The 23,306-nt window shown below is 38.1% G+C and overlaps 1 protein-coding gene across 1 annotated transcript; it reads right to left on the reverse strand.

Moving 5' to 3' along the window:
* Nucleotides 1-22,515: 22,515 nt before the first annotated feature.
* LOC308421916 (short coiled-coil protein-like) lies at nucleotides 22,516-22,984 on the reverse strand. The gene has a single exon (XM_080918382.1). It carries the CDS (start codon nucleotides 22,942-22,944, stop codon nucleotides 22,639-22,641), a length of 306 nt encoding a protein of 101 aa, XP_080774508.1. The 5' UTR covers nucleotides 22,945-22,984; the 3' UTR covers nucleotides 22,516-22,638.
* Between the last annotated feature and the right edge of the window lie 322 nt (nucleotides 22,985-23,306).

A 23,306-nucleotide genomic window follows, 5' to 3' on the forward strand; every position in this document is an offset into this window, starting at 1 on the left:
TAAGAAGGACTGAAGCATCCACTCTGGTCTTTCTTCTTCTTGAGCTTCATGTGGTCTGTGGATTGTATCTTGGGTATTCAGAGCTTTTGGGCTAATATTGACTTATCAGTGAGCGCATATGATGTGTGTTCTTTTGTGCTTGGGTTACCTCACTCAGGATAATATTTTCTAGTTCCATCCATTTGACTATGAATTTCATAAAGTCATTGTTTTTAATAACTGCCTTACTCACCTTCCTTATGCAGCTTTCTCCTTTGTGACTCATGGGTTGGTAGCATTATGGTGACCTGTACCCATAGGAATTAAGTTCAATTCTTGTTCTGGGGTGTTCTTCAGGTGCCCACAGAAGGGCTTCGAGTGTGAGATAATACCAAACACAACAACATTTTGTGTGTATGAGGAAGGGTAAAGGTCTAATAATGTAAACTAGCAAAATTAAAATCAAGGCTCAGACCTAGGGATACTCTGTACTATTTAGTAACCATATACCAGCGTAATCACATTAGAGTAGCAAGTGAAATGGCTGTTGGAGAATGTTCCAGAAACAAATCCTCTGGGGAAGAAACAGGTTTTTCTCTTGGCAATGCTTCTTGACCAGACATGTCTTCTGATAATTGTTGGTCCGAGATTTTAGACCCGTGTGTTATCTAAATCAGACTGAGTAGTGTAAGTGTAATAAAAGGCCTTCTCTTTGGTTTAACATTGTGACATTTCTTACATTCATTTTGTGAATTTTAAATTTCTTCTTTAGTGCATTCCACACATTTTAGACAATTACATTTTTAGGACAAGAGCCTAACAAGTACGATAGATGTGTGGTGTTAATGCACACATAGCTCTAAGCTGACTGCAAACAGGACTTGGTACATAGAAGGCTAACATGCAGGACTTTGAACTTGTATACACATGGAAATATAAGCTTGCAAAAATATTTCATACCACCATTATTACTTGGGAGAATGTAGAAGACATTGTAACAATACTCCAAGAAAAAAAACCCCAAAATCCTGACATATATGTAGCAGAAAATAAAATACTGACTCCACTAGAAGAGACTGCAAAGAGCTTCCAATGATTGACAGTATACTTCAGGAATGAAAAACGCATTTCATTTTGTAGCAGATGTGTTTTTCACTCCGAGAATCACAACCATCCAATGTGTCTTTAGTCGTTTTGCAAGCTACAGGAGGGGAGCGGGAAGAATTTCTTGTGCAGAGGGAGAATTTATGAAGGTCTCTTCTATTCTCTCAGGCAAGCTGATATGACATATAAGATGATCCTTTATGATGTCACAAGGCAGCTCCCTTGAATCAGAGGCCACATAGATTTAAGAAAGCACCAGAATGCATACTTCATACAGGAATGACTTGCCCTGGCAGGTAGAAGATGGGAGACCCTGAATAAACCTTAGAGTTCTCTTAAATGTAATTTTCTAGTATGAGATTACACTCTGTATATTGCTTCTGATTTCTTTTGGGAAATCAGCAAGCCAGTGGAAAGGTAAAACTTACTCTCTCTCTCTCTGTGTGTGTGTGTGTGTGTGTGTGTTTAGACAGAGGAAAGTAAAGGAGGAATTTTCTTCTGAGCAGAGATTTGTTTAGGCTCGCTTGCATAGTGATGTATAAATTAGGGAGGTATTGAGAATCTAGTCACTTTTATTGTTGATATGATTATTCAGTGTATTTTAATTGTGATCATTATGTTCCATGCGATTATAATAATTAAAATAAAATATGACATGGGACTGGAAAGATGGTTTATCAATTAAAAGCATTTGCTGCTCTTGCAGAGGACAGTGATTTTTGTTCCCAGCATTCATATTAGGATACTCACAAACTTATGTAACCCCATTTGCAGTGAGTCCAAAGCCCTCTTCTGGCCTTCTAGGGTACCTGCTGAAATATGGTGCTCATATACACACTAACACATAAAGTGACTTTAAAAAATAAAAACATTTGATTTTTATAGAGATTTACTTCTAACTGCTAGTCATTTTACTGTGATTATCAATTCCAATAGCAGACACTGGAGGAATTAGGGAACTTTTTATAAACCTATTATGCTTAGACATTTTAAAAATGAAGTTGCATAGTTTTTTTTTAATGGAGCATAATACACAATCTGTTTCTTGGATGTGTGTTTAGAATAAACAGGCAGATTTAATATGTAAAAACATTGAAAATATGTAGCATGTACAAGCTATGTGATATATGTTGAAATTTTCATATGATTTTCTTTTTCTTAACAATTAGGTCCTAGTAAGAACGTTTTGGTGGGGTGTGCCTGTAATCCAGCACTTAGGAGGAAGGATCAATGGTTCAAAGTGAGCCTCAGTTACACAGTTGAGGCCACCCTGGACTATATTCAAATCTGTTTCAAAAACAGCCCCCCAAACAGAATTCATTTATTGAGTTAACTACATGCATATGTGATTTTTATTATATGAAACATGACACAGATAGTTACTCTCAGAACTGCATTGAATTTGACTCTTAACATCAAGGAAAGTGTTGGGAAGCCCACTGGAAGCCTGGCTACTTTGTTCATCAGTAAGGACTGTGTTTCCTAAAGGTTGAAAACCACAATATAAACTCGAGCAATAGTTTGTTGTTTAATTTTTGGCCTGGGTAATTGGGAAGACTGGAAGGGACCTGGCAGAAGCTTGGTTGTCCCTGGGTTCATGGTGTGGCTGGAGGTTTGTGCCCCTTTCCAAAGGCTGGAGTTTGCTTTGCTCTGTTTCTCGATGCTTACACGGGGTAGAGAAATAGGAAGAACCACCCTAAGTCACAAACCAGAAGAGAGATTTTCATTCTCAGCATTTTCATCCCAAATGCCGTTCCTACCAGGCCTGTGTGATTTGCCTTGAACTGGTCAATCTACCCAGAGAATAGGGTCTAACTGTCAGCTAAACACAGATCTACAACTACTTATGTTTCTCAAGTAGTCAGGGATAGGGTATTTTCGAATAATCCCATTCCAGAGTTCACAAGGGAGGAAGGTTTCATTACTAAAGGGAGGAAGGATGGACAGCCAGAGACTTTCTATTCCTGTCACCGACCTGAGCCGGAAGCTCATCTGTATCGATAAGGAGTAAGTGGCAAATAGTTCACCAGTTGGTTTCACATCCCAGTGCACCCCGACGGTGTTTGCTATTCCACGGGTCTGCCGCGCAGTCTTCCCGACACATTGGAGGTAGTGTCTGGCAGCTCTGATGTGATGAGCCTCAGGTGTGATTAGTAGAGATTTACAAGTGTGTTTTGCAGAAGCAGAATCAACCTTAAGTCATTGGGGATCATCAGTGGGAGGCAGTTTATACCTTTAAGGGAGGACATGCCATACATATAAAACAATAAAAGAAACACACCATGGCGTTCGAACATGTGGGCATGTCTCCGTTTTCCCCGCCTTTAGGTTTTTACAGTCGCTGATTCCAAACTTTGAACATCGTTTGAGTTTACATGCCTTCCACTCCTTCCTGTCCCTTTCTGTTCCTTAGCATATTTAGACCTCGGCGAGAGCACCAGAGAGAAATCGCATGAGACACGCCTTGTGTTCACAATAGACACGATCATCTGCAGTGCTGGGCTTCATGGCCCAGCCTGGAGAAAAGTCTTGTATGGGTTGAACTGGAAATGTCCTTCTTGGGTTCCTGTGTTTGAACACTTGGTCCCTGGTTGGCTATGATGCTTCAGGAGGGAGGGGAAGTTTGAAACAGGGGCTTACCTGGTTGTAGGCCATTGTGGGCAGTGTTGAACCAGGCCCTGTTTCAGAGTTCTTCCCTTCTTGCTGACCTGTCAAGATGTGAACAAGCTGTGAAGACCCTTCTATTGCTGTGAAAGGGGCATCACCTGAAGCTACAGGCAGATGAAAGCTTCCTCCCCGAAGTGGCTTCTGTCAGGTATTCTGTCACCATGATGAGAAAAATATCTAAGTTCATGTTTGTGGAAATTTTGAAATGTGGGATATTGTACAATCCTGTCCTTATCTGAATCAAGAAGGAACCTTATCTTAAACATTGAGCTTTTAAAAGCCCTATAAACACCCAGAACCATACCCAGACTCCCCCCACAGAGACTCCTACCACAGACCCAGACACACACACACACACACACACACAGATACAGACACAGAGATAGAGACATATAGACACACGTGCATACACACACACACACACAAACCCAGACAACATACACATGCATACATATACACATACATACAGACCCAGACAACCAGACCCAAACACACACAGACAAATCCATACACATCCATTTTACACACACACACACACACACACACACACACACACACACAGCATGTCCAGATGTGTGTACATACACAGGCACCAAATCCAGATTTTCTGTCACCCAGCTCCTCTCTGCTTATTAACAGCTGGAAACAATTTTTTACTCTCTGGTACTAAGGAGAAGCAATCACGTTGTTTGCAGATTCTGCAGTACAGATTTTTTCTACATTTGCTGAAATAATTTTGCTATCTGTACTTGGGGTACTTCTGCAGTCTTTCTCAAGTATGCACAGAGGAGTGAAAAATCATGATGTCCTCTATACAGATCCTCCAAAGATCAGGTTCTGTTCTGTGGCTGTTTCAGCTCTTGTACTCTGAACAGTTGTGTCCTATGTGGTGTGTTTAGAACAATGTTTTTAGGGGGAGTTTATTTGTGTGTGTGTGTGTGTGTGTGTGTGTATGTGTGTGTATGTATGTATGTGTGTGTATGTGTGTGTTTGTGTGTCTTTAGTAGTGATATCATTACTTAAAGTGGCCTTCAGACACAGTACTGAAATTCTGGCTAGAGTTTCTAAATCTAAGAGGCTTAGAGTGTGTCATGAGCCTGATGGAGAAAATTTGTATGTTAGATAAAGTTTGTTCACGCATGAATTACTGAGCTATTGGTCACAAATTCTATGTTAATAAGTCACATGTATTTAAAATGTATTTTAAAACAGAAGTTCATATAAAACAAGGCTATTCATTTTTTGAAACTGTGATTTCTGGCCCATAAGAAAGTCAACTTGAGTTTCCCTTAGGAGCAAGGATTTAATATTTGCTGATGTGATTCTGTGCTCACAGTAGCTTTGCAGAATACATTATATTTGAATACAGAGAACTATCCTTTTGGTGGGTGTTCTTTGGACCCTTCCTTTTAAAAAAGTTATTCATTATGTATGAGTACACTGTAGCTGTCTCCAGACACACCAGAAGAGGGCATCAGATCTCATTACAGATGGCTGTGAGCCACTATGTGGCTGCTGGGATTTGAACTCAGGACCTCTGGAAGAGTAGTCAGTGCTCTTAACTGCTGAGCTATCTCTCCAGCCCTTTTTTGTTTCTTTTAGTAGCTTTGGTTAATGGGCCAATGCAACACCCAAGAGTCACTTAGAGCAATGGGCTAATTTCACATACTACATTTCCTATTTAAAACAACAAAACTCCCCACCTCTCCCCAAAAAATCCCAAACTACCTCTATTCTGACTGTGTCTCACCTTTCATCAGGTACCTTGGGCCTGAAGGGAATCTATGTATTGATTCCTTTGTTTGTTTTTGGGCCAAAATATTTGACACATGCAACAGAGGGGAAGAATGATTTACTTTAGCTCACGTTTTCCCAAGAAACATGACTTCCCCCATAGTGACCACAGCCTGCCATAAAGGCTGTTGTAAGTTGGTGGATCAGAGACAAAGAGTTCTAGCTGGAACCAGGCTGACTATGATGTTCTAGCCTCACTTTGATGGCCCTACATATGTCAACAAGGTCCCATGTCCAAATGGGTTTAAAGCTGTCCCAGCCAGTACCACTGTTGGAGAGCCAGCTGTCCAAACACATGAACCCCTGGGGGAATATTTTCACATTCAACTCATAACAACCTGTAAATTACTTCTTCCAAGGTAGGGCTTGTGCAAATGTCCACTGACAATTCTTCATTTCAAAGAACCTTTCTGATTAAAAGGCAATCAATTAAAATAAATCCCTTCATTTCAAACTGATGTGCCACACACAGGCATCAACCAGGGGCTTACATTCCGACATTACAAGAAGCTGGGAAATTGCACAGCAATAAGTAGTAAAGTCCTAGGATTAAAATTTCTCATCATTATTCCCAAATTGATTTTAAAAATAATGAGGGCTATTATTTATATAATGATTCTGCAAAACTTAAAAATTCATTAAATGTCCAAGTCTTTGATTTATGTTTTTCTCAACTGAATTTTCAAATATTTAGACTTGGTCTCATTATCATAATGCATAGATATAGGGAATATGTTAAAGACAAATGCATTGCTTTAAAATTCAAGGACTGCTCCTTAGGACTTTATAGAACCAAAAATTCATATAGTCATGTGCCTATGAATATCCAGTACGGGTAAAAGCCATTATCCACTTCTGCCTTCTGATATTCAGAATAAATATTACTAACATTTATCCTGGGCATGGAGGTTCAACTTTAATATTTCTTGAATCCCCTTGACACCTGGCAAATTCAGTGGGCATAAGATGTGTTCATATTTTTTTGTTAGAACATATATGTGAAGATGAGCATGTATCTGTGTAGAGGCCAGAGGACAACTTCAAGTATTGCTTCTCCGGTGCCATCTGTCTTTTCCATTGAGATAGGGTATCTTATTGGCTTGAAACTTTCCAAGTATGCTAAGATGGCCAACTAGGGAGCCCCAAGGATCCTTCTTTCTCTGTTTTTCCAGTACTGGGAAAATGAGTACTTGCTACCCTGACCAGCATTGTTTTTTCTTTTCTTTTTTGAAAAAAAAAAGATTATTTATTCCATATTAAGTACATGGTAGCTGTCTTCAGACACACCAGAAGAGGGCATCAGATCTCATTACAGATGGTTGTGAACCACCATGTGGTTGCTGGGATTTGAACTCAGGACCACTTGAAGAGTAGTCAACGCTATCTCTCCAGTCTCCATTGTTTTTTCTTAAATGTGCCTTCTGAGGATTGAACTCGAACTTTTTTTCTTACAAAGCAAATACTTTTCCATTTGGGCCCTCTAATTAATCAATTTCTTAAGTAATAATAATCATCTTTATATCCTCAAAGAGACTCCATCTGATGTTAATTTTACTGAACAGTATACGTTCAGGGTTATTGATAATATTTTTTCATCAATGATTTCCTGAACACACATTATGTGTAATGTTATAAGGAGAAAAGTGCAAGAACAGATAATAGCCCAATGGCTTTTGTGCTTGGAAGGGTCTTTGCACAGTTAAAAGGAAAAGGTGTGTGTTAGTGCCTACAGTGAGTAGACCTTTAAATTCATGGTACATTCACCAAAGCCTGGCATTGCCTCTCACCAGTGAACATGACTCATGGTGCCATGTCTGACAGCCACGCACACATTTCCCAACCAGTTCAGACTGCTCACTGAAGGCTGACTTCTTTCCAAACCCATACTTTCTATATTCCTCGTGAGATTTTATGAGTTGAAGAAACATCAGATAAGTCCATGATATCAAGGTAGGAAAACATTGAGATGTTCTATCTTCATGAAGTTAACCAAAAACTCTAAATCAAAGTCAGTTTAGTGAATAATGTTGATGAACAATTACAAATGATTGAGGAGCAAGATAAAAGAACACATAGACATTATGTCTATTTTTGTTTATGTGTATATGTATATGTGATTGTGCCTCTGTGTTCACCTATGTGTAGATACATATCAATTTGGGTATTTGCACAATATTGGGCTTGGAAAGGCCAGAGGATAACCTTGAGTGTTGCTCCTCAGGCTTAGTCTACCTTGTTTTCTGAGACAGGAAATCTGGCTGGCCTGGAGTTTACTAAGTAGGATGAGTTGGCTGACATATGAGCACCAGAGAGCATCATGTCTCTGCAGCCCCTAGAACTACAATTACCAATTATCACACTGAGCTTTTCTATGTGAATTGTGGGAGTTCAAATTCTGGTCCTCATACTTGTGAAGCAAGCAGTTTACCAACGGAGTTACATCCTCAGCACTTTCATTAAATTGTAACTAGCAGTGTTTGTGTCTGAAGTACTATTGCACATGGGGTATATTTCTTATGCACTTCTATATTCTACCCCATGGTCTCCTCCACTGCCCATGGCATCTCTTGGAGAAGCACCCAAACCTCCAAACCAGCCAGACTCCAGTTTCCATTAGGGTTTAGCCTTCTTTATTTGTCATACAAGATGAATCTTGATCTATTTTCAATGATATGGCTATTAAGTTGGAATATTATTTTTAATTAAAACCTAACCAATGTCCTTCAAATCATACTCTTACTAAATGAGACACTTGCAAGGAAGAGAATGGCTAAGTACCCTCTAAAGTGAGGGACCTTAGATAAATTGTTCAACCATGGGGAGGGGGAACCTGAAGAATCTACCACCAGAAGAGATAGAGCATCAAGTGGAGGCATGGGGTTGTCATTCCACCGTCAAAAGTTCTGACCCACAATTGTTCCTGTCTAAAAGAACTGCAGAGACAAAAATGGAGAAGAGACTGAGGGAAAGGAGGCCCAGTGACCGAGCCATCTTGAGCTCCATCTCATGGGGAGGCTCCAAGGCCTGACAGTATTGCTGATGCTATGGTGTGCTTACAGACAGAAGCCTAGCATGACTGCCCCTGAGAGGCACAACAAAGAGCTGAAAAAGCCAGAAGCAAATGCTTACACCCAACCAATGGACTGAAATCAGGGACCCCTCTGATTGAATTAGGGAAAATCTGAAAGAATCTGAGGAGGAGGGCAGCCCCTATAGGAAGATCAGCAGCCTCAACTAACCTAGACCCCTGAGATCTCTCAGACACCTAGCCACCAACCAGGCAGCATATTCATGCTTAATATGGGCCCCAGACATATATACAGCAGAGAACTGGCTGGTCTGGTCTCAGTTAGACTTGAAGATGCACCTAACATCTTGATGAACTTGATGCCCCAGGGAGTGGGAAGGCAGGGTGGGGTACAGTGGGTGGGGACATCCTCTTGGTGATGGGGGAGGAGGAATGGGATGAGGAACTTTTGAATGGAAGACTGGGAGGCAGAATAACAACTGGACTGTAAAAAAAGATTAAAGATAATTTAAAAAGTTACAAACAACAACAGCATCAACAACAAAGTCTGCAGGACTGAGGTTCAGAGATGAAACAATAACATATAGTGGTAGAATTAAATACATTTCTGGATGAGAGTAACTGAGGACCTTGGAGGCCATGAGGTACAATGCTATGAATTCTATTTGCCCAAACAGGCCACAAAAATTATTAGCAATGGCTATGATGGGGTAGCCCTGGGGCTTTACTGTCTTTCTGGTTTTACTTGCAGCATAAGCAACTCACACACATTTAATTGAACACATTTCTGTTGAGTTCTGTTGACATTGATTGTGTACCTTGGTTCCAGGGCGATAGTCATTAATGAGAATAATCTGTGCGTTATTACACACTGGTACAGAACTTACTTGTGTGCAAAGGGTAACCAGGAAGGCAGGAGTCTATTATTGTTCCTTTTGAGGAATCTTAATCAATTCTTAAATGTTTGCAAACTGTAGGATGATGTCATTATGTAGCTAGGTGGGTTCAGCCTGTCACTGGATAAAAAGGAAGTGTAGGCATAGAAAAAGCTTGGGAAAAGGAGAGGAGAAGGAAAAGTGAGAAAATCAACATGGAAGATGAAGATGACCTGTCTTGGTCTGTGCGGCTCTGAGTAGCCATGGATTTATGTGTACTTCCTAAGGGATGGGTTTCTGTAGGTCAGTTTATTTTATCTAGGTGGGTGGGTTATATCTTTGTCAGCTGATTGTAAGCTTATTGTTTGGATGGATTTTGGATTGAGAATTTAACATATTAATCTGACAGATAAATTATTGATTATTGAGCCATGATTTTACCAGGTTGTGGGGAATGTCAGCAAAATTCCTGGGTGGCAGGGAGACTGCTGGGAGAGGGTGGCTTATGGACTGTGTGGTAGAGAATCAGCTATTGAGCATATCTGGCTCGGTGGCCCATGGCTTCCCGCTGGAGCAGCTCCCACAGATCAGTGCCAAGTGAGAATGTGCAGGACCGGTAGCCTCAGATTCATTTTTTGATTTACCACAACAACTATTTGATCAGATCTTTAAAAACCTATGGCGATACCCATTATCTTCTTACCCATACATTAATTTAAAGAGAGAAGTCTACTCAATGCTCTAATATTACTGGAAGATTTCACAATGATAAGCTCATGATTCCAATTGAGTGATAAGACTGTTTGACCAAGAAAGTACACCTCTTACATCCTGAATGTACTGGTGGAGGTGATAACTGTTTCTTCACATAAAAACAATGAAACACTCAAAAGCAGAGTATATTTTCCTTTAGGTAACTGTTTTGTGTATGTTTAGTTTTTTTTTTTCAACATGCATTTGTACTTTCAATTGTTCCATAGACAGAAATATCTAAGATCATTCAGTGCTGGATCAAGGTAAGACAAATTCCAGGTAAAATTGTAAAAAGGAAGCAAATGAATGAAACAAGCACCACACAGATCTCTTTACAAAGTCAACCAACTAAACAACTGGTCATAAAAAACCGAGTTTCACAAGGAAAGTTCTCAACAGAGGTGTAGAAATATCTGTGTTTGCAGTGCAAGTTGACTTGTGTGTGCATTTGTCAAGATACAATTTGTTCACCCAAATGTCCAAGAGCACTAGAGTTTAAAGCACATTGAAATAAAGTAAAGTAGCCCACATTTTGGGAGGATGTGATATAACCTGGATAATTAGTCCACTGCTTTAACTAGTTCTTTTTACAACTGTAATTAAAAATAGAATTTGTTGAGTTCTGGGGTTGCAATAGCACCAGGCTTATTTACTTTCAGAGAATTAATCTGTATTCAGCATTTCTGACACTAGAGGGAAGCACCAGACAGAGATGAAATGAGAGAGAGAGAGGCATGAAGAGAGACAGAGATGATACACAGAGACAATGAGATGAGAGACAAACATAAAAAGGGAGAGAGACAGATAGACAGACACAGACAGGGGACTCTGAGAGGCAGAGACACTGAGACACTGCACTGAGACACACAATGAGAGAATATCCAAGCAGATCTTTTTGATGATGTACTGACCACCTGGCTTTTGTCTCCTGCACACTTTGTCCCACTAGACCTCTTTCTTTTTGAACATGAAAAATTTATAAATTCACAAGAAGAGATGGCTCTCCTGGTAATGATCTCAAGTCCTAGACACTTAGGAGGCTGATCACATGTATGTATATATATGTATATATATAATATATATACAGATATAGATATGTGTATGTACATGTATGAATATATATATTTATATATTTATACAAATTATATATATATATATATATATATATATATATATATATATATATATATATATACACACACAAATTTCAGTTTTATTTTGAATTTCTGATTTAGTGCACCAGATATTCAAGACTCAGTCAGAACAGATTTTATCATTCTGCACCGAGTAGTAAGGCACTCTCTGGCCATGTGACGCTGCTGAACACTTAGAACGTGTTTGTCCAAATGAAGATGAATGTTTAGTGGCAAATACATGCTGCTTTTTAAGCCTCAATATGGCAAAATATAGGTTCATGTCACCTTGATATTCTCAGATTCAATCACAAGTTGAAATAATGATTCTGATACATTATATTTAAAACTATATCAAGGTGCTTTTATCTTTTACTTGTAATTGTTTGATGTGTTTTGGAAACTAAATCACACTTGAGCCTCAAATTTTTTCAATTTTACACCATCAGGAAATTTAGTCTCATTTCCTGCATCCTATTATTTCTAAAAGGAAAACACATATATCCTGCAGTACACCAGGTATTTAATAGACATTGGTGAGCAATCTCTCAAACTCGATTTTTCATGTGTTTTTGCTGTCGGGTTGTGACCCCTGAGTCATTTGTCGTTGCTGAAATGTGACTAGGAAAGCTTTGCCCTTTTCTCTCCTCATGTTTTGGGAAAGCCCGTGTCTGAATGTGAATTATCAGTAAATTCATCAAAGTTGGACAGAGAGTGCAGAGGTGGGGGCAGATTCTAGGTACAAGAAACCCTTGAATCTGATTTCATGGCAGAGTTCTGATCAGGCTATCATTACAGACTCCTGTTAAGGACACCTAGAGGCTTCGTATTTATGGTCCGCTTTTTTTCCATTGCTAGCCTGTTAATATCCATCTCCTTAAAAAATTCAGGCATCAATTTACTCCATAAATGCACACATTGCATTACATGTTGAAGATTTTTACAGGATAGGTTTATTCCCGTTTATGTACATCAGAAAGTGTACATAATTTAATTCATGCCCCCAAAGATTTTGCTCACTCTCAGGGTGACAAATCAGAAGCGATTAAATATACTGGTTAATTTTTTTTTAACCCTACATATATTAATTTGGAATATTGTTCTTTTTTATTATTAACATATATCTGACACAATAAACTCAGAAGCCTAGCTGCTTTCCACAGTGACCTATGACCTTTCACCTACGTGTCAGTAGATTCTTGTAATTCTTTCCCTCATCACTACTACCATGTCATGCTGGATACCCTGACATTCTAGAGGAAATTATACAATACACAAGGCAGGAGGGGCATCATTTATAAAACATACTTGCTTGTCTTTTATTTATAAGCTATCTGCCATTTAAGTGCTGAGCACGTAATGGAGCCTCAATTCTGTTGAATCAGACTCTATGTGATTGACTTCTACACGATTACAATATTTTCACAATAAAAACAATATTTGTGTAGTTTGCACAGCTTAGGAATACAATCTCAATTTTGATTCTTTTTGATTTTTATGCCCTCTGTGTGTGGGTATGTGATTGTGGGTTGTGTAGTTGCTCATGGGGGCCAGAAGAGACTGAGAGATCTCTGTAGTGGGAGTTAAAAGTGAGTGTTGGAGACTGAAACCCAATTCTCTGGAAGAGCAATGTGTACTTTTAATTGCTGGGCCATCTCTTTAGCCCCTTATTTTAAAGTTTTTATAATGTCATTGTAACATGGTAAGTTAATTTTGGGATCCAATTAGGTGTTGGTTATTTTACTGTCTACATTCAAGTGGTCATGACAATGACTACACTAACTGATTGATTGGATAATATTAGGAATCCTTTAGTTACAGAGCATGGTTTGCACTGAAGAAGTTAACTTATTCTCTCTATACAGGAAGAGTTAGTGGGCTTGATGACTGTCCCTAGAATAAAAAAACATAACTCTGGGGTACTAGATAATGTAGTAGGGAGATTTTGGTTTAAACCCAAATTGCTAATACTCTCATACCCTATTGTGGCATTACCCATTTTATTTTTCTATTCGATTCATTTCACTTATGTATAAAATAAGAATATTGATAAGCTTTAGGGTCAAAGGTTTTACATACCACAATGACATCAGAGAACACTGCCTTGTAACCAACATAACAGTAAACCTTATTACCTTACATTTGTTATTTCCATGTGCTGTCTAGATTCCACCTCTGAATTAAAGTACTCCCCTCTAGAGGGAGGAGAAATAGTTTCAGGAGTCTCAGGAAACTATTGACTCTCTTAAGTCTCAGGAAGCCCCGGAAAGTGGCAAGAACCAGAAAGTTGCTTCTCAAAGTAAGATAAAATGAGAACAAATTTTAGGGCAAGGCCACTTCTGACTGGTGGAGCTGCTAATTTGTGGGAAAGGTGCTCCTGGATTGTTGAACATTTCTTTAGGTGCTTCTCAGCCATTTGGTATTTCTCAGTTGAGAATTCTTTGTTTAGCTCTGTACCCCCAATTAAATAGAATTATTTGATTCTCTGGACTCTAATTTCTTGAGTTCTTTGTATGTATTGGATATTAGACCTCTATCAGGTGTGGGATTGGTAAAGATCCTTTCCCAGTCTGTTGGCTGCCGTTTTATCTTCTTGACAGTGTCCTTAACCTTACAGAAACTTAGCAATTTCATGAAGTCCCATTTATCGATTCTTGATCTTAGAGCATAGGTCATTGGTGTTCTGTTTAGGAAAATTTCCCCCATGCCTATGTGTTCTAACCTTTTCCCCACTTTCTCTTCTAATAGTTTCAGTGTACTTGGTTTTATGTAAAGATCATTAATCCACTTTCACTTGAGCTTTGCACAAGGAGATAAGAATGAATAAATTTGTGTTCTTCTGCATGCTGATTCTCACTTGAACCAACACCATTTGTTGAAGAGACTGTTCTTTTTCCATTGAAAGTTATTAGCTCCTTTGTCAAAAAAAAAAAAAAAAAAAAAAAGAAAAAGAAAAAGAAAAAGAAAAAGAAATAACCATAGGTGTGTGATTTCATTTCTGGTTTTTAATTCTGTTCCATTGATCTACCTACCTGTCTCTGTACCAATACCATGCAGTTTAAATCACGATTAATCTATAATACAGCTTGTGGTCAGGGATGGTGATTCCCCCAGAAGTGTTTTTATCCTTGAGAATGTTTTTTGCTAGCCTGGGTTTTATTTATTATTCCAAATTAATTTGCAAATTGCTCTTTCCAACTCTATGAAGAATTGAGTTGAAATTTTGATGGGGATTGCACTGAACCTGTAGAACTGAATCTTTGGCAAGATGGTTATTTTTACTATGTTGATTCTTCCAATCCATGAGCATCAGAGATCTTTTTTTATCTTCTGAGATTTTCTTCAATTTCCTTCTTCAGAGACTTGAAGTTCTCATCATACAGATCCTTTCTGTGCTTGGTTAGCTGTCTCGCGCCCCACGTCCCACTGGCAGGAATAGGTGTGCAACAACAGGATTTTTCTGTGAACAACCTTTATTGTACAATACTCTTGATCAGGGGACTCACGTGGAAGAAAAATGCACTGCTTATATATGCCCAGGAGACTCGTGTAGCTACTTGATTGGTGCACTCTCCAGTAGCTCATTAGTATGCCCCGAGAGTGGGCTGTGACATGCACACTATGTCTCTTGGGCTCTGTTTGCTGCGTCATCAGCGGGAAGCTGGCGCCATATTTGGGTGCAGCACAAATGGCTTTCTACAGTTAGCATGCCACCAAAGTATTTTATATTTTTTGTGAAGTGTGTCAATTCTCTATTTTCTTTCTCAGCCTGTTTGTCCTTCAAGTAGAAGAAGGTTACTGATTTGTTTGAGTTAATGTTATATCCAGCCACTTTGCAGAATGTGTTTATCATTTTTAAAAGTTCTCTGGTAGAATTTTTGGGGTCACTTAAGTATAGTATCATATCATCTAAAAATAGTGATATTTTCTCTTCTTCCTTTCCAATTTGTATTCTTTTGACCTCTTTTTGATATCTGATGGCACTGACTAGTACTTCCAGTACTATACAGCATAGGTAAAGAGAGAGTGGGCAGCCTTGCCTAGTTCCATATTTTAATGGGATTGCTTCAAGGCTCTCACTATTTAGTTTGATTTTGGCTACTGATTTGCTGTATATTGCTTCTATTATGTTTATGTATGAGCCTTGAATTCCAGACCTATCTAAGACTTTTAAAAAAGATTTATTGATTTATTATATATAAGTACTGTAGCTGTCTTCAGACACACCCAAAGAGGGCATTGGATCCCATTAAAGATGGTTGTGAGCCACCATGTGGTTGCTGGGAATTGAACTCAGGACCTCTGGGAGAGCAGTCAGTACTCTTAACCACTGAGCCATCTCTCCAGCCCCTTTCTAAGACTTTTAACATGAAGGGGTATTGAATTTTGTCAAATGCTTTCTCAGTGTCTAGAGAGATGATCATGTGCTTTCTTTCTTTGAGTTTGTTTATATAGTGGATGACATTGATGGATTTCTATATATTGAACCATCCTTTCATCCCTGGGATGAAGCCTACTTGACCATAATGAATGATTGTTTTGATGTGATCTTGGATTTGGTTTTAAAGAATTTTATTAAGTATTTTTGCATTAATGTTCATGAGGGCAATTGTTCTGAAGATCTCTCTTTTTTTAAGGTCTCTGTGTATTTTAGGAATGAGTTTAATTGTGACTTCAAACACTGAGTTGAGTAGTGTTTTGCCTGTTTCTACTTTGTGGAATAGTTTGGAGAGTATTGGTATTAGGTTTTCTATAAAGGTCTCATAGAATTCAGTAGTTTTGTGACTGACTGTTCAGTTTTGGAGAAGGTGCTGGTAGGTGCTGAGAAAATATATTCTTTTTTTTTTTTTTTTTAGGATGAAATACCTTATATATTTCTGTTAAATTCATTTGGTTTATAACTTCTGTTAGCTTTACTGAACTCTGTTCAGTTTCTGTCTCTTTGATCTGTTCATTCATGAGAGTGTGGTGTTGAAGTCTCCTATTATATTTATAATAAAATAATATTATATATAAATATATAATATTATTATTATATTTGCTTTGAGCTTTAGTAGAGTTTCTTTTATGAATGCGGGTGCCCTTATATTTGGAGTATAGAATTTCAGGATTGAGAGTTAATCTTGATAGATTTTACCCTTGATGTGTAAAATTTTCCTTTCTTTTCTTTTTTGATGACTTTTGGTTGAAATTCTATTTTATTTGATATTAGGATGGCTACTCCAGCTTGTTTCTTGGGACCATTTGCTTGGAAAGTTTTTTTTTTTCCCCAGCCTTTTACTCTGAGGAAGTGCCTGTCTTTGTTTCTGAGATGAGTTTCCTGTATGCAGCAAAATGCTGGATTCTGTTTACGTATCCAGTCTGATAGTCTGTGTCTTTTTATTGGGGAATTGAGTTTATTGATGTTAAGAGATATTAAGGAATAATGATTGTTGTTTTTGCTAGAGGTAGAATTATATTTGTGTGCCTTTCTTCTTTTGGTTCTGTTGCAAGAGGATTACTTTTTTTTCCCCTAGGGTTTAGTTTTCCTCCTTGTGTTGGAGTTTTCCATCTATTATGCTTTTCAGGGCTGGATCTTTTGGACAGATATTGTATAAATTTGGTCTTGTCTTGGAATATCTTGGTTTCTTCATCTATAGTAACTGAGACTTTTGCGGATATAGGAACCTGGGATGGCATTTGTGTTCTTTTAGGGTCTGTATGATGTTTGTCCATGATCTAGCTTTCATAGTCTCTGTTTAGATGTCGGGTGTAATTCTGATCAGTCTGCCTTCATATGTTACTTGTCCTTTTTCCCTTACTGCTTTTAGTATACTTTCCTTGTTTCGAACATTTGGTGTTTTGACTATTATGTGTTGGGGGGAATTTTTTTTCTGATCCTGTCTATTTGGAGTTTTGTAGGCTTTTTATATGTTTTTTTAGGTTAGGAAATTTTTCTTCTGTAATTTTGTTGAAGATATTTACTGGGCCTATTATTTGGGAGTCTTTGCTCTCTTCTATACCTATGTTCCTTAGGTTTGGTCTTCTCATTGTGTCCTGGAGTTCCTGGATGTTTTGGGTTAGGAGATTTATAATTTTTACATTTTCTCTTGACTGATGTGTCAGTGCTTTCTATGGTTTCCTCTGCCCCTGAGATTCTCTTCTCTTGTATTCTGTTGGTGAAGCTTGTGTCTATGACTCCTGCCCTCTTTCTTAGGTTTTCTATCTCCAGTGTTTTCTCTCTTGTGTTTTCTTTATTGTTTCCATTTCCATTTTTAGATCCTGCATGGTTTTTTCAGTTCCTTCTTTTGTTTGCTTGTGTTTTTCTAAGTTTCTCTAAGGGCCTGCACTTGTTTTTCTTGTTCTCCTGTATTTCTTTAAGGGAGATAGTTATTCATGCACCTCTCAAGGCCCTTTATCATCTCGAGACATGATTTTAAGTCCAAATCTTGTTTTTCTGGCGTGTTGGGATATACACTACTTGCTGTGGTGGGAAAGCTCGGTTCTGATGTTGCCATGTTGTCTTGTTTTCTAATGCTTAGATTCTTGTGCTTGCCTCCTGCCATCTTCTTATCTTTGATGTTAGTTGATCTTGTTGTCTCTGAATGGAGGTTGTCTTTCCTGTGTGTCCATCAGCTGTGGGTTCCTCACGGAGATAGGTCCTGGGTATTCACCTCTCTATGGGCAGGCTGTGAGTTCCGGTGGCCACTGGCCGGCTGTATCTCTGGGTGCAGCTGGAGGTCTGAAGGGCACAGACCCAACCAGTAGTGTGATGCCTGTGCCCCGAGAGTTCCTGGAGGTCTCTCTGCCCAGATAGTCAGTGGAGAGTGTGGGCTCACTCATGGGCTCAGTAGGGAGAGCGCTCCTGCATCTCCTCTGGGTGCTCAATTTTCTGCGGGCAGTCCTGATGGCAGTGTGCCTGCTAGCCTGTGCTTCTGGGCAGAGATCATCTTCTTAAACTCTCTGCATCTCTCTGGAAATTCTGAATTTTTTTTCTCTTTGTGGACCAACAAAGCCAAGAGTTCCCAGCTTGTAAAAAGGAAACCATTCCTGTTTGGTAGTCAGTGAAATTTAAGACCCTTCATTAATAATATGCAATGTGTTTGTTTACTTAATTGAGTGGATTTATTTATATTTTGTGCCTGCATGCGCGCGTGTCTCTCTCTCTCTCTCTCTCTCTCTCTCTCTCTCTCTCTCTCTCTGTGTAGGTGCACTGAGATGGAGCTACCATCATCATCTCATACAGAATATTGTCACACTCCTGAAAATAACTCTCCCTTCTCTGGTGATTCATTTCTCAATTGTTTGCACTGTTGTTGTTGTTGTTTTCTTTTTGTTGTTGCTCTACCCCAAATTAATATGTATGTTTGTCATTTCTTTTACTGAATTCTCTTTAAAAAGATTTATTTGTTTATTTTATGTATATAAATACACTGACCTGTCTTCAGACACAGCAGAAGAGGGTGTCGGTTCGCATTACAGATGGTTGTGAGCCACCATGTGGTTCCCTGGAATTGAACTCAGGACCTCTGGAAGAGTAGTCAGTGCTTTTAACCACTGAGCCATCTCTCTAGCCCATCTCCTACTGAATTCTTAAGACAATTCTGCCACAGTGGCTTTATTCTGATAATTGCCATCAGCAAACAAATTGAAATTCTTCAATTCAAATTTAACCACTTTATATGAACAAAGCCATCTTTGGTAAAGTCAACATGGCATTGGTAGAACAAATATATTCTGGTAGAGCCCTTCCTGTAGGGATTGTGGTTATTGTTTGCTGGTGCAGTTTAAGAAGTGATATTGAAAGTTACTGTGCAAGAAGAGACATAACTCGATTTCATATGAAATTTTACTTTCTAGAAACAAAAAGAAATGTTGACAAGTATACATGGAAGTTAGATCCCTTAAAGCAGTTGGCTTTGTGAAAATCACCTCCACTGGATTTCCCTGCCCTGCCCAGGTGGCTGAGGGGCCTCAATCCCATAATCCTATGAGGATACTGGATGCTACACTCAAGAGTAGCACTTTAAGAGCTTAGGGGATGGCTTCTCGTATTAGCAGGGGGACCTTATATCATCGCTAGAGCCTACGTAAAGCATGGCGTGGGTGTGGGCACCTATAATGCTCTGCTTCTGTGGAAAAGCTGAGAGGCAGAACAGAATGCTGGGAGTTCTTGATACAGCCAACCTGGAACTACATAGTGCCAATATAAAGATCCTGTTCAAGAATAAGGCATAAGACAAGGTTTGGTTCTTAACATTGTTCTCTGATTTCCACATGCATACAGTATTGGCAATCAAACATTCACACATAGAAATACATACATGCAACATGTATACATCCATGAATTTTAAAAACAGTATCACCTCAAAGTATGGCTTTGGCATGGTAGTTTAAATTTGAAAGCAATCAGCATTTAGATTGTCTAGGCGATTATTATGAGTTGACTTTGATTAAATTCCCCTTCAGTACATGGTAGCCCCCCTTAGACAGTGTTCAGGATTATTCTGTTATCCTAGAGCTCCCCTTCTTCCTTAGTCTGTCTTCAAATGAATTAAAAATTCTGATTTATTTCCAAGGCCTTTATAAAAGGCTCCCCGAAAAGCACATACTATTTGTAGTGGTGACAGGCAATTAGCAAAGCATTTAGATTTATTATAAACCTCCAGTGCAAGCAGTGCTTTATTTTTCTTTTACAGGAGTTTTAAAAATTCACTTCAAGATAATGGGATGAGGTTGTTCTTTCCCAAGGACCAGTCCTTGGTCAGAGGGGCGAGATCATACATGACAAGTTTGCCCATGTTCAGATGCGTTTCTAATAAATTCGCATTTTAAATTTCTCCCTTTGATGTCATTTGCTCAACATTTCCACTCCCTTAAAGAATAAAAGTATTTTTTAGTAATGCTTCATACATCGAATCCGAGCACAATCGCAGGTGCTACATTGGTCTGTTTCCTTTTAGAGTTGTGTGAGGAAGACATTCTGACCTTTTCCCTTGCAGACCGGTGAAGATGGGCTCAGGCTAAAAGCTGTGCTGGTGAAAAGCATTGTGGGAGACTAAGTTCTAGAGTTGTTTTGTTTGATGCTGAGGCCGAGCTCTTGCCCAGGGTAGTGATGCACTTCTCATTGCTGCGCTGGCTGATTTCCTCCCACTAAACTGACTTGGGGTTTACAGTTACTTTTTTGAAGTCATCTCATATGTAGTCTTTTAAAACTAGGTTTACCCTAAGAATTCATTTTAGACACACTGAGACACACACACACAGTCATACATATACATACATACACACATAAATACAAAATATACAGGTACAATCAAGTCATTAGGATGTGAACACCACTTTCCTCTGCATAACACTAAGAACAGAACTTGATACTACAAGTAACTGCATATTAAATGCTATAGTGTGTTGTTAATGACCACAATACCGTCTATAGCATATTAAATAATTTAGCATATTGTAATATCTATAATAATATCTGCCTCAGATATCTTTATGAAATTTGGTCCTAGGATTACTCTTGGATGAGAACATCCCTGTATGTTCAAATTTTATATATCAAATAGTATAATTTTGTATATAATATCCACATATCCTCTCATAAACTTTAACCCACTTCTAGATTACTTAATATATCAAATAGTATAATTTTGTATATAATATCCACATATCCTCTCATAAACTTTAACCCACTTCTAGATTACTTAATGCAACCCTCGTTACACTGTGCTGCTCACAAAGTAGTGGTAAAAATACATCAAAGTATATTAAGTTCTGATGCACTTTTTTATCTTTTTTTTAACTTATAAGATTTCAATGCATACTATCAAACCATTAAAAAAATCCAGTTCTGACAAAAATATTTTCATATAATTTTATGCCAAAATGCTTTTATTTTTTTCTGAAACAGCTTTTTATTAAACAGCAAAGCAGAACTTGAACACAACTTTAAATATTTGTAACAAGGTCACAAAAGGGTTGCAAAATGTCTGCAATGTGAGGATTCCATATCCTTATAACTAAGTCACCCATCGAGGTTTACATTAGTACATTAGATGATTCCACAAGTCAGCAGCCCATCTAAGAGCCTGCAGCTGCATTAGTGGACCTTTCCTGTTTTAAGAACTTAATATTATTCTGGTATCAGCTCCTTATCAAATGGAAGATACAAACTAAATTTTTAAAAATTGTTAAAAGAATGACTAAAATTCTGCAACTAAGTTGAGTTTACAGAAATTCTGGGAATACAACTGAGATAAAACACTAAGGTTAATAATTATCACATATACAAAACTCTTATATTTATGATTCTGATACTAATATACTCTCAATTAATTTTGCAAAAGTTTATCTCCTGGTACAAATAAACCTTGAGACCAAACTTTTCACTGGTCTCTTAATTCCCTCACATTAGACTCAGTCCACTTTCATTTATGTCCCCAAAGTGCAGCTGTGGGCTAGAGGTAAAGCACATCCAGAGGGAAAACACTGGGAGTTGGTTATTTCTTTTTATCCAGTTTTCATTCCTATTTCTATCTTTCCTCAAGTCTTTTTTTTTCCTTTTTCTTTTTTTTTTTCTTTTTTTTTTTTTACTTCTCACACACCAGCATCCCTATCTTTTCAACACCAAATGAACTATTTTATGCAATAAGGAGTTTTTAGCTTCTCAATGTGACAGTTTACATTTCAAAGAAAAGCCTTCATTCTTTATAGCTTCAATCTATTTTCAGTTGATTAAAGAGAAACCAGTAATCCTATCTTATTACTAAATATCACAAATGGCAAGCCTTAGATAAGAAAGTATCGTATTTTGGTTAAGTGTCAACACTTACAGTCAGGTTACTCTGTAGGAGATAACTCTGAAGTTCCTGGGGAGGGAGATGGAAAGGAGGAGGCAGATGGAGGAGAGGCACAAGACGGTGCACAAGGTACAGAAGCTGTGCATTCAGTACATGGTTTTGGTCACTTTTTCACAACATGATTATTTTCTTGTATATTTTACTAGTTAGGCTTATGATAAAAGACAGTGCTAAACCTTATGTGTATATATATAAGCAAATTGGCAAAACATTCATCTTCAAGTTTCATAAATATCTGTAATTCTAATATAAAGTCTCTACATGTGCACAATTTTATAGACTAACATATACATAGAATGTTAACTCAGAGATGCTCCTGTTAAGCATTAGTGTTACCTAGATCCGACATTCTCTCTATAAATACTCAGGGAGGCAATCAAAGATACTCTAACTTTTGGATCATATCCAAGCTTAAGGGGGAAGAACAAAAGCAGCAATCCATAGAAGAGAGGGAGGTGAACCCTTTACTTCCTTTTGCTTTTTGTATCAGTTGTTTGAAAAACACTAGAAGCAGACATGAGGTTTTCTATATATTGTCCAAGAACTTGATTTTCCGATTTTAGCTTCAGATTTTCTTCCTTAACCGCATCTACTCTTGCAGAAAGATCTTCAAGTGTGTGTTGGAGTTCCAACACCTGATTAGTAAGTCGAGTCTTTTCTTCCAGTTCCACCTGATTTTCAGCATCAACTGCATCCATGTCTGCGTTCATCTTCTTGGGGAACAGACGTTGAGCTCTTGAACGCAAACTCTTTAATGAACGGTCTTCCATCTGAGGCGCAGGGAGGAGGCAGGATAGGTAGGACGCCCGGGGCCGCGGCTCTTGGACCAACTGACCGCCAAAATGCTTTTAAAAATCTATACAGGTATCTCTGTTTTTAAAAATAAAGTTGTAAAAACAAAAGATATTTACTGCAAATTAATCTTATCTTCATCTACATAGTCCACAGATGTGGAGGGCTGGTTGTATATTCAAAGAAGCATGTTTCATAATATAATAATAATAATAATAATAATAATAATAATAATAATAATAATAATAATAATAATGCTATTAATGGCGGTTACATCATGAATAGTTGCGATGCTACAATAACTATAGTCTCTTTTGGTGTGTTTCACATTGCAATATAT

Source organism: Micromys minutus, assembly GCF_963924665.1.
Source record: "Micromys minutus genome assembly, chromosome: 6".
In the NCBI taxonomy this organism is placed as follows: Eukaryota; Metazoa; Chordata; class Mammalia; order Rodentia; family Muridae; genus Micromys; species Micromys minutus.